Source organism: Phyllopteryx taeniolatus, chromosome 4, assembly GCF_024500385.1.
Source record: "Phyllopteryx taeniolatus isolate TA_2022b chromosome 4, UOR_Ptae_1.2, whole genome shotgun sequence".
Classification (NCBI taxonomy): domain Eukaryota; kingdom Metazoa; phylum Chordata; class Actinopteri; order Syngnathiformes; family Syngnathidae; genus Phyllopteryx; species Phyllopteryx taeniolatus.
Window position 1 is genome coordinate 1,489,438 of NC_084505.1, and position 12,840 is coordinate 1,502,277.

At 40.7% G+C, this 12,840-nt stretch overlaps 1 protein-coding gene across 5 annotated transcripts in view; it reads right to left on the minus strand.

Moving 5' to 3' along the window:
• Positions 1-6,334: 6,334 nt before the first annotated feature.
• The window catches only part of LOC133477377 (E3 ubiquitin-protein ligase TRIM21-like), an 88,229-nt gene continuing 81,723 nt past the window's right edge, over positions 6,335-12,840 (minus strand). For 4 of the 5 annotated variants that reach the window (XM_061772030.1, XM_061772027.1, XM_061772028.1 and 1 more), the window contains 4 exons: positions 11,428-11,472; positions 11,317-11,343; positions 11,046-11,221; positions 6,335-7,850 (listed from right to left, as the gene is read on the minus strand). In XM_061772030.1, the coding sequence (XP_061628014.1) occupies positions 7,476-7,850; positions 11,046-11,221; positions 11,317-11,343; positions 11,428-11,472 (623 nt within the window). In that variant the 3' untranslated portion in view covers positions 6,335-7,475. Of the gene's footprint in view, positions 7,851-9,999; positions 10,106-11,045; positions 11,222-11,316; positions 11,344-11,427; positions 11,473-12,840 lie in introns of all 5 variants that reach the window. The other variant, XM_061772031.1, reaches the window with a different exon arrangement.

Genomic DNA, 12,840 nt, shown 5'->3' on the forward strand with positions numbered 1-12,840 from the left:
TTTGACTTGACATGTCTAGCTCTTTTTATGAGACATGCTACAGCTTTGATTGCTTTGGACCACGAAGAGAATTTACTCAGACGTTCAGCAAGACTTGCAGTGTTTATGACTTTAGTTAACAGTGTCTGTACTTTTCTGATTTCTGGGTCTCCTAGGACCAGATCAAGCTCAACTGTTAGAGGAGTGGGCAGTGTATTTTTCCACAAGAAGGCGGGGCCAATGAACCAGCTAGACTTAATTAGCTCATTGACAGTCATGCCCTTGATGGACTGTCAGCAGGGTTTACTTCGACACATAAAACCATTGACTTGCGAGTTATGACATTAAAGCCAATCAGCATAAAATGCTAATTATCGGCCGATACCAATCAGGCCGATAAAATCGGTGTAAAGTCTAGTTTTTAGCGTGTTGTCGAATCTGAAACAGTCCCTTTCAATGTTCCATTGCTCTTTCTTGTGGCAGGTCTTTAAATGTTAAGTCCTTTGTGTTTACAGCACACTTTATTCTCTCTTAATAGTATAGTTTGTTTATGTATCCTGTATTATATTGTCTTGTAGATGTATTTTACTGCTTTTTTATATCATGGCCAGGGGACTACAGATGAAAACTAGCCTTCTGGCTAATTCTGGCTTTTTTAACCATGTGTACTTCATGTGTTTTATGAAATTGCATTGTCCCCTTTCAAAAATAAACTGATCATCATCTACTCTGATGGAGGAATGCTTTCCAAAACAGTGTGATCGTTGGAGGTGAACTTGTGGAGACAAAGGTTGCCTTTGCTGCAAATCTCTCTGGCCTCTTGTGCCAACTGTATTGCTCCTTCCACTGTGTTTCTGCTCGTAACTCCATAATCGACATAAGTCTTTCTCCATGAACTGTGAACCTGCTGCGTGCGAGTTGCCATGCTCTTTGGCTAAATATTTCAGTTCGTGGTTTGCACAGCCTGGTGACAACGTTGCACCGAACATGTGTATTTTCATTTTGTAGGTTTGAGGTTGTGTGCTTGTGTCACCAGAGGAAACGTAGATAATCCCTGGCCCTTTCATCGACATGAAACTGATGGAACATCTTTTCTATATCGCACATTAAAGCAATAGGATATTGCCTGAACCTTAAGAGAATACCAGTCAGATTGTTTATTAGGTCTATCCCTTGCAGAAGATGATCATTGAGGCTTGTTCCATTATGTTTTGCTGAGCAGTCGAATACGACACGTAGTTTGTAGTTTTTAGGGTTGTAAATCCCATGGTGAGAGATGTACCATTGTGCACCTTTTGTTCCTTCATTGTGTACTTCTTCAACGTCTCCTCTTTCAATTATGTCATTCATGTATGAAACATAGTCCTTTTTGTATTTCTCATCCTTGTTGAACTTTTGCTTTAAGTGTTCGAGTCTGATTTCTGCAAGCCTTTTGATGTCTGGTATGCGTGGCATTTGTTTGAATGGAAGCGGCATCTCACAGTGTCCTTTTTCATTTTTCCTTATTCCTTCCTTTGTCCAGAAAAATGAGATCCTCTTGTGAGACTGTTTTGTCGCTTGCTGTTGTGTCCTTAAAACTTGACTCAAGAACTTCCATAGGAGTTACCGGAGGTAGTTCCTGGACCGTAACTCTATTGCAGAGACTTTATTAGGCTCTGATGTGAAGCCACCAACAATGCTCTATCCTAGGTCTGTCTGGATTGCAAATGGCTTTCCGAGTAGAACCTGCTTTGGAGCTAGAGTTCTGGGACAGTTAAATCCAACGAGTAGCCCAACATCACAGTTCAGGAGAGGAGGTATCTTATCAACAATCTCTGACAGATGGGGCCATTGCTTTGCCGTTTCATTTGTGGGAATATTGTCATCGTTAAATGGGATATAGTCCTTTGTGTAAGAGGGCGCAAGGTCAATGTGAACATCTGAGTTATAACCTCTCACACATAGCCTAATACTCTGACTTTTGACCATCATGTGAGCTCCAAGCATTGTGGTTAGTTTTAGCTTAACTGGGTGGGAGTCTGCTTGTAACTGGTTTGTTAACTGTTTGTTGTACAGGATTGTTAACAGGAATGGATGCATATCGTTGCATGAATGTGTGAGAGAGTACTGGGGCCGGTTGTGAAAACCTTTGGTCGACAGGAGAAGTCATATGGTTCTGTAACAATGACTGATTGTCCATATCAACTTTTAATTCATTCATCCATCCATCCATTTTCTACCGCTTATCCGAAGTCGGGTCGCAGGGGCAGTTAAGAAACACTGCTCTTGTCAGAATTTTCTCTCTTGTCAGAGAGGTGACATTCCACGTCCCTAGAGCCAGCTTCTGTAGCCGGGGATCTGATCGCCAAGGTCCCTGCCTTCGGCCACAGCCCAGCTCGCATTGCACCCGACCCCTATGGACTCTCCCACAGGTGGTGAGCCCATGGGAAGGGGGACCCACGTTACCCTTTTGGGCTGTGTCCGGCCGGGCTCCATGGGTCCACCAGGCGCTCGCCTTCGAGCCCCACCTCCAGCCCTGGCTCAAGAGGGGGGCCCCGGTGACCCGCATCCAGGCAAGGGAAAAGCTCGATCCACTTATATGTTTCATCATAGAAGTCTTTTAGCCGTGCTTTGTCTGATCCCTCACCTAGGACCTGTTTGCCATGGGTGACCCTACCAGGGGCATGAAGCCCCAGACAACTTTGCTCGTAGGATCATTGGGACACACAAACCCCTCCACCATGATAAGGTGATGGCTTCTAGGAACTTTTTATTCCTTGTCGTAAATCTCTTGAACGTGCCGCTTGTCTTTCCTTTTCTGCTTGCCAAGGCTCCAGTTCACACCTTTGTTCATCCAATTCCCTCTTGTGTTTCTCTTCCATTTCTCAATTTTTTTCCTTTTGTTTGATTTCCTCTTGCGTAATTTTATACCGAGCTTCCTTTGCAGCTAATTCTGCAGCTGCGTCAATTATTTTAGAAGCAATGCTTGTTTCAGAGAGATGACTTGACTGCGATAAAGTACCAAATATGGACTTAGCGTGTTCATAGGCTAAGAGTTGTTTCTCTTTGTCCATCATACTCATCTATGGCTGCTAAGCGCTGAGAAATTATTTTCATAATGTCCTTTGTTACTGATTCACAGGAGTCCATTTTGCGCCTTATGACATGGGAGGGTGCATTACTCTGAGCTCACTGTATGCTTTCTTCATGTCATCTACTGTCCTTTCAATATCATCAGCCATTTCTGCTAAATGTGAATCTGATGTATCACCTTTTCAGGTCTTCTCTGTATTTTCTGATCTGACCTTTCCAGTGTTCATAAATGTTTAACAGTTTTTTCTCTCTTTTAGTCTGTTTATCCTTTTGATATAGGAGCATTTTTTCTGTGGGCACACTCGGCCGTTCTGATCTCCTTGGTATACTGTTTCATTAACAGTTACATCACTTTCAGATTGCAACTCCTCTTTTTCTTTCACATTTATCTGTCCTCCTCCTATATTTTCGATTTTGAGCGCAATAGTTTGTCACCGTATTCTGAGACCGTTGCTGCAGTTTGCTGCTCTGCACTGTTGCCGTGCCGTTCTTTGAGATCGCAGGCAGTTAGTTAATTGCAACATATGGGGTGAAGCTCTCCCGCTTGGCTCGGCGCTCGTGCTGCTCCCTCAACGATGAACTCTCACTCTCCCGGAGGCAAGTTCTTACGGTATCACTCCCCCGAATGAAGGATCACACTTCACTGATGAATTTTCAGGTTTAATGGTAGCAAACCATCAATTTCACCGTAAGAGCTTTGGAATACACAATAAAACAAGGGCTAAACCAAAAGGCATACTCTTACAACCATCTATATAAACGCTTACAAAATCAGTAAACGGAGCTCTAGCCTCGTAAATCAACAAATGTACAATTCTGGTAACACAAATATGTAGCGATTCATTTACACAATAAACATACCTTGTGCCTCGATCAAGGGGTTGCTAAGCACAAAATACTGTGCATTTATTTCACTCCGTGTTGACTTTTTACTTTTCAATCCTTTCATTGCCGTTAAGCTAGTTCGCGCGTGCTCAAAACAGGAAGTCCTTTCAAAATAAAAGCATCCAAATATCAAACAGGAAGTTAGTCTTAACTGATTGTAAATAAGGCAATAAGTACCAAAATAGATTACTGCTTTGCAACTTAAGAAATTCACTCTGGGTTATTTACACTGCGTATACAATTAATATGATGTATTCCCTCGTAGGCCATATCAACCTCGGACATGCATGTCTGTCAAATCAACAAAGTGTATGTGTAAATGTCTGGTTGTTAAATGAGTTTTATTGCACTGAAATGCAAACAAGAAAACAACACTTGACAAGTTTGGATATAAAAGTATAATTTCATTGCAAATCAGTATTACAATGATAATACTAAACAATACCAATTGTAACAGACAGAGACAATATATGTGTAAATATGTTATTTTAAATTTCTTATTCATCAAAATAAATCTCCCCGCTTAAACTCCCTGCTGCTTCAGCTAAAGCGCATGTAAGTCTCCTGTTCTCTCATGACTTCGTGTACTAAGTCTGTTAAGATTATTGGAGACACCGTCCGACCCATGCCCCGTGTATGTGCTTGTTTTCATGTGTTTGACTGATTCAATATTAGCCGTTACCTTGAAGAAACAGATACCAGTGAAAGCTATCCGCGCGAAGATGTCATGACGAATGGTTAAAGTCACTCATGAGTATGTTCACTGTGGGGAGTACGTCATTCCTTTTGCAAACGAAGCACTTATCATACTAGTTTGCAGTGAACTCCCGCATGAATCACTCATAGAAGAACAGTTCACTGCATACGTACTTTTACGTCGCACAAAGTTCAACGAATGAATCAGTTGTGGCTAACAGTATATTCAGTTGACTTCATCAGTACATTCAGTTCGGTAGTACATGCAGTTCGTCCCTCCGCTCCCTGCGTAGTGCTGCCTGCCCATTGGTCATTCGCCAAAGTGAGTGACGACGCTGGTGAATCGCAAATCACATGGCAGTATGTTTAATGAAGTCCCGCCCCCACCTGCAGGTTGGCTGCGCATTGGTCATTTGCCGAAGATTCAGAAGTGAGTCACAGAACGCTACAGCAGTTCCATTTCCACTCCAAGCCGACTCGCTCACGGCAGCGGCCAAGCTCAACTGATTCAGTTCAGGCTGTTCACTAAAAAGATTCATTCTTTTGAATGAAACATTTGCGAACGAAACAACACTTCCAGCCACCAGGCCCTTGCCATGAAGCCCCACCTCCAGGCCTAGGTCCAGATAGGGGCCCAAATGACCCGAGTCTGGGCTAGGGAAAACGCCGTCCATTAATCGTCATCGTCACAGTCATACTTTGTCTGGTTCCTCACCATGGACCTGTTTGCCATCGGTGACCAGGAGCACAAAGCCACAGGCAACTTAGCTCCTAGAATCACTTAGACAAACAAACACCTCCAAGCCATGATAATGTGACTGCACGGGGAGGGGAAATTATTATTATTATTTTAACAATAGGTTTATATTTTAGCATTGCAATTCTGTTCAATACCTCCCACATAAACAGAAACGGAAATGATTTTGGCAATTACCAATGCTGTTAATTTGTGGCAGCTGGGTCATAAACTTTCCCTCACATTGGGTGGTGGTCTAATAAATTTGTTAAGCACTGTATGCATATGGGCAGCACTGTGGATGACTGGTTAGCACAGCTCCCTCGCAGTTCTTTGGACCCAGGTTCAAATCCGGCCTCGCCTATGTGGAGTTTGCATGGTCTCCCCGTGCATACGTGGATTTTCGCCAGGTACTTCGGTTTCCTCCCACATCCCAAAACATGGATGGTAGGTTAATTGACTCTAAATTGGCCGTAGGTGTGCATGTGGGTGGGAATGGTTGATACCAAGATGGCGCCTACCACTGTGGTCGCCTCGGTAACGCGCTCTCTAACTAGCAACCATTTACTGCTCAGTGACTTTTTTTTTTGTCAATGTCTTTATGTTTCCAAAGTGTTCTCTAAATTGACTGTCTGTTGTCGTACTAGAGCGGCTCCAACTACCGGAGACAAATTCCTTGTGTGTTTTGGACATACTTGGCAAATAAAGATGATTCTGATTGTTTATATATGCCCTGCGATTGGCTGGCGACGAGTTCCGGTTGTACCCCGCCTCTCGCCCGAAGATAGCTGGGATAGGCTCCAGCACGCCCGCGACCCCAGTGAGGATAAGCGGTACGGAAGATGAATGAATGAATTTATGTGGTTGTGAGCAAATGAGCGAAAGACTTGCACACACCCAGAACACGTGTGTGTGTGTGTGTGTGTGTGTGTGTGTGTGTGTGTCTGTAACAGACAAACAAAAATATCCACTCAGGAGTTTTAATCGGAATAGCATATTTCATACAAATGCCAACTCAATGTACTCAGCACACATTGAACATTAAAGAAAGCGTAAGAAAAAAGGAAACACATTCCCAAGTCCCAAATTAAGAAATGTTGATTAAAACCCAATTATTTGAAAATCACATAAACTCACATAGTTAAAAGTGAGATATTTCAAGAATCAATTCCAACATAGCTGTCAGCTTTCACATTGTCAAGAAAAGCACAATTATCAGTGCTTTAAGCTTCTCAACTGTTGTCACCCTGGGACCCACATTTTCTATTGTCGCTCAATCGGACCCACTTTTACCGAAGTTAGGAACAAGAAAGAACACGTTCAAAAATAGCTTTTGAAAACATTTTTAAAGATAACTACTCATGCTGATGTTTCGTGCTTCCAGAGCACCTTATTAAGAAACTGATGATGAACATACATAGCTGCATGTACGAAAATGTTTATCTTGTTAATAATCTCTTCATTTTTGGAAAGGGCAACATCAATAGTTTTCCCCATCCATCCATTTTCTGTACCGCTTTTCCTCACTAGGGTTGCGGGCATGCTGGAGCCTATAGTATATAATCACAGGGCAAATATAGACAAACAACCATTTGCACTCACATACACACCTATGGGGAATTTAGAGTCTTCAATTAACTTACCAAGCGTGTTTTTGGGATGTGGGAGGAAACCGGAGTGCCCGGAGAAAACCCACGCAGGCACGGGGAGAACATGCAAACTCCACACAGCCGGGACAGGGATCTGAACCCCCGGTCCTCAGAACTGTGAGGTAGAATCCATTGTAGTTTTTCTCCTCTTTAGGGAATAAAGCCTGCAGACCAAAAACATTTTTTGTTTTAACAGTCTGGATTATAATGCTTTAAATTTTTTACTACCTGTCCGCAATTCACCCAAAATGGCTCCCCGTCTGATAGTTGGGTCCCAACCCACTAGTTGAGAATCAGTGCAAGGTACATACAGGTTTTAGTCTGTAGGACTATTTATTATTTTTATTATTAGACATAACATGAGATGAACATTCATAAACATGGCCCTACTCCAACAATTTCTTTACTCCACTGTAACTACCTGCTCTTCTGCGTAATTCTTCTTAATCTGTTTAATCTTAATTGCATTTTGTCATTGCAAAAGGGCAAATAATTAGTGGAGCCTCATTTTTTCCAGATTTATTTGTACAGGGACTGAAGAATGGATGCACTGTGTCATGAAATTCATCTCTGAATCTGTAGATAAGCACTTTTGCCTCCACATTGTAGAAAGACACAACTCCCTTGTCACAATCCACAAAGATTCCAACTCGTGAGGGTCTGGATTTAACTTGAATGATGGTTGATGGTTCTGTTCGAAAAGTGTAGTCAACTTGATCTCGTAGACTCAAGAACCAGAAGCCATGCGCAGGATTTACAGTGATTTTGCCCTTTCGTCTAATAGATCGGCTCGCTACTCCCAAGTCCCAGTCAGTCTTTTCACCCACTTCTACCTGCAGAATGAAAATGGGGTGCAACATTAAGATGATTGTCATTGCAGAAACCATCTTCACTTGCTGATAGGTATGTGATGTCTTCTGTTAAATCAGAATATTGCAACCACTCATCCATCCATGACAACTGTGCCTCTCGTTACCTTAAAGTTGCCCTTTAACAGTATTAATAGTAAAAAAAAATATATATTTTTTTTACAGGTGTCCATACATGATCCATTTTCTATACCACTTAGGCTTATTAGAGAGCTGGAGCCAAGCCCAGTTAATTTTTGGCAATGGGCAGACTACACCCTGGACTGGTCGCCAGTCTAATCACAAGGCACATATACTCGAGATAGAAAACCACTGACACATTAATTCAGTGGAAACTGAACCCTCACTGCCTCCATTGAAGTCTGGCGAGTGAACTGCTACCCTATTAGTGACTTACCTACAGTAGTGTATCGGTTTAATTAAACTTTAGCCAGTTAAATGCCCATAAACAACAATTTAGACATCATCTACATTGTAATCAATGAATGATCGGCACCCAATAATGAAAAGAGGATCTTCAGAGCAGTGTCAAAAGTTTACCCACTCCAGGAGCATTTGCTCCATTATCTGGGACCATAATCTCAGAGCCAATGCAGATCACTTTTTTTTCATTTATTTATTTCAAACGTGTAAACAAGTACAATATTTAATAAAAGTATAATGCAGTAATTTATGAAAATAAAAATGTCAAAAATATCAGCAAATACAAATAAAACTAAGGAATAAAAAAAATAAACAAATAAAAATAAACACAAAATAGGTAGCAAGTTGTCCGTTTACACGTACAGTATCTGATCATTTACATATTCAAGAATGAATAGAAAAAAAGTATAAACTTATCAATTCCTACCCCCAAAGAAGAAATCCGACATTATGGACAATTCTTTTTTTGCAGTATAAACAGGATTTGGAATGAACTCCTGTGTTTCCCCAACCATCTGAACAGTAATTTAAATATGATAACACTAGAGAACAGTACAAAATGTTAAGTGATTTTGCTTTTGCCAGAAGAGAACTTTCTTTGTCCAAGATTAAAATGTTATCGTAATATACTACTCATGCTGACATTTTCCACTTACCACTTAACTAGTTATTGAGTAGCAATAAGCCACTCTTTCTTGTTAAGCATCATCACCACCTAGTGCAGCAAAGGCAGACAGTTTGGCCAAAGATCGACTTTGCGCTCTGTGAATGTAAAATCGAACTTCACAAAGAAATGTGAAATAGTGGCGAGAACTATGTCAGTAACCTGATTAATTTGTAATGTAAAAGAAGTCACTTGAAATAGACAGAAAGCTTAACACCGATGACTAAGTATCAAGGAGCTGCTGAGGCACAAGTCTGGTTTGGTGCTGCTACAAAAAAGGACAAACTCCGACTGCAACTTGTTGGTAAAGCTGGACAAAAATCAAACGATGGTTTGATTCAATGTTACCTCCTTGTTCACTCTCATTCCAACCCAGGATGCAGTGGAAACTGTGAGGCAAAGGTTACTGCTTGAACACAGTCTCCAAGACAGATCTACACTTGACGCAGAACAGATATGCCACTTGCTGGAACTTTTTCGTAACAAGACATGCTTTCAATCCATGGGATAATTTCATAGAAGAAGAAAAAAAATAGGATTACGCAATAGTTTCTGTGGTTTCCCCCATCGTAGCCAACCTTCACATGGAGGACATGGAAAGGAGGGTCCTGAACTCCTTTAAGGGAACAGCTCTAAATTATTGATACAGATATGTGTATCACACATGGGTTAAAATCAAAAGCCATGAAGTGCAAGCCTTCACCAAGCACATTAACTCAGAGGACTATTACATCAAGTTCACACGTGAGGATTTCAAAAACAATGAAGTTGCCTTTTTTGGACTGTGATGACCACATTGGAGACGGCAAGGGCCTCCATATTGGGTGTACAGAAAACACACACACAATGGCCAATTCTTACTTTTTGACTCACACCATCCACTGGAACACAAATTGGAAGTTTTCAGTTTTCAGGTTAGAACATTATCAACTCTGTTGTAGAGAGTTGATAATGTTCTAACCACCCCACAGACAAAAGAGAAAGACCATAGGTAACTGAGGGAGGTTTCTCAAAACCTGTAGTTACCCTCGCTGGTCGTCTGTCAAATGTACATCAGAATCAGAATCATCTTTGTTTGCCAAGTCTGTCCAAAAAACACACAAGGAATTTGTCTCCGGTGGTTGGAGCCGCTCTAGTAGTTCAAGAAGAGACAAGAGCAAGTGCAATCGGGGGTTATACAAGGTGGATGAGAACAAAAAAAAAAAGAGTAAAAGATGTAATAATATTGTCATTCTGTATGTAGGAAGGATTTCACTCGAGGATTCAACACAACATTCCAGTACACTTCAAACCTGGTCACACACTGAGATAAAGACCGGACACGTCATACCCAAAGAAGCAATGAGGAATGCACTGATGTCAGATAAGGGACTCAGCTGTCTACCTGCACTTCAAAGAGAAACAGTAGTCTTTTGAGGACAAAAATGTGTAGACTGAGAAGACAGATGGTTTGATCAAAGGAGTGAGAGGCCATCGACATTAAGGGTGAAAGACCATCTCGAAACAGAGGAGGAGACTTACCACACCACCTGTCTCCCATATGCAATGCAGTCGTTTCATCCCTTCCACAGAGACTCAATAACTCTGCCTCTAATAAATAACACAACCTCAATTCGCATTGAGGTGGCTTCCCAATTTTTTTTTACAACTGAATGGAATATTAACAAGGGAGATTCCACCCAACAACTACTGTTGTCAGGCATAAGCCTCTCTGCGACGCATCTTAACGACTGTCATATTGCATTCCAAAAGAGTGACACCATTCATGGTTTGGACCAGTTCAGGTTGTATCCTCCTCTTGCCCAGAGTCAGCTGGGATAGGCTGAGGCATGCTAGCGACCCTAGTGAGGATAAGCGGTATGGAAAATGGATGGATGGATGGCATTCATGGTTTGGGGCGTGCCTCTAACTTGGAGGATAAATAGTTGCGTTTCCACACCAACACCCAGGCTAGTGCTGTCTTATTAGCCTTGTGCATGATCTGATGAAGCCTGTTCGGATTCGAGACGAAATTTCTTCTAAGAAGACCAGAACAGTCAAGTTGCAATTGATTCAATGCATGCAGCTGTTACCTCCCAGTAATGACGTCCTGACCGAAATCCCTGGTGAGCCAGCACACACACCACCCGGTCAAACCGGTTTGGGCTGTCAGGTAGAGGCTGATGACTGCCACCACAAAAGACCTGCTTCCCATCTACCGAGATGATTAGATGAGGGTGGGCTGTATTTGGGTCAAGCGTTATATTTGCTGTCACGTTCAAAGAGAAGCATTGATGGTTAAATTTGATGACGTTTCAACATGCATACATAAATAAATAATAAACATTCCAAATATAAAAATACCTGCATAATCTTGAACCATTTTTGTCCCTGCAGTAAAAAAATTGATAGTCAGTGCATTATTTTTGTTTGTGTGTGTGTGTGTGTGTTTGTTATTGACAAGTCAGAACTTACTTGGTTTAGGTCTGTCTACACATTGGAGCAATAAGGATTTGTTGCCTGTTAATTGAAGAGAAAATATGTACTATTATCAATCAACAAATAAGAAACAGGTTTTAAATACATTTCAAATTGACCCTGAAGCACAAAACACAATGAAGATTCTCATATGACGAAACATTTTTTAACTATTTCCAAATAAACAGCGTTTCCGCACATCAGGAGCTGTAACGGTGTAGCGCAGCAAACGTGTGCCACATTTCATTTTTTTTTTAAAACAGATGGGTCAGGTCATTCATAATAACATAATACATATAAGTTAATTGTAATAATGAATTCATTCTTTTTTATTGTATTTTTATAATGGAATAAATTATGAATAATTAAACTGTTTTAATTGAATAATTGAGGCTCAATGCATAAATATCAGATTGTTTATTAGAATACTATTTCTATTGTATTTACTAGTGCTAAGAACAAGTAAGGTGGGAGTCGTGTCAATTCACGAGTGGAAAAAAAAAACAAAAAACGAATGCCCAATCAGAATTTTCCCATCTGAATCACAACGAATCAAAAAATAACATAATACGTCATTCTGACGACACCTGCAACACTAGCTAGCCATGTCACATTTACTTCAAAAACACAAAATATGTGTTTATGGGCACACCCATTTTGACTTAGTGCGCAACGCTTTTGCGCATCCCCCGGTCGGGGACTTGTCCTCTGTTTTGCAGATGGGGGAAAAAATAAAAATAAAAACATCCTGCGGTAGCATTTGTTTCTGCTCCAAAGCAAATTTGGGTAGATTTTGGGAGGAAAGTGTTGTCCCACGTATGGAAACACTTTGTTCTTTTTTGGTTTGGTCACTGTACTGTTAGTTAAATTTTGTTGTTTTTGTTGTTGTTCCATGCAAAATGAAATTAAAATACACACATTGTACCTTACACTTTTTAGATTCAGCTGCAAGAGGATTGGCATTTCCACCTTGCGGTGAAAAGCTGAACTACACACACGTTTTCTGGGAGACAATTCTTTATTTTTCTACCAGCGAACGGCGTTTTGTAGTTTTTCCAATAATATACGAATGCAAAACTAAATATTAGTAAAGTTTATGAAGTTTTCAAACATGCACATTGGATTTTTCATTCTTTGGACGATGATATCATATATCACTTCACTTTAAAGAGCACAAGGAGTCAGAATTTGAATCTGATTCGTCATTCATGCACGCACGAATAGCGAGTGGGGATATACTGTACACCCCGATTCCGAGGACTAGTATTTACAATGAATTATTACAAATATTTAATGATAGTGAAAAATTAATGCAACATGAAAAAAAAAATTAAATGGATACATTTTGATTAACAAATTTTGGGAATAAAACTGCTAAATTAATGCAATGAATATAAAAGGACTTTTGAT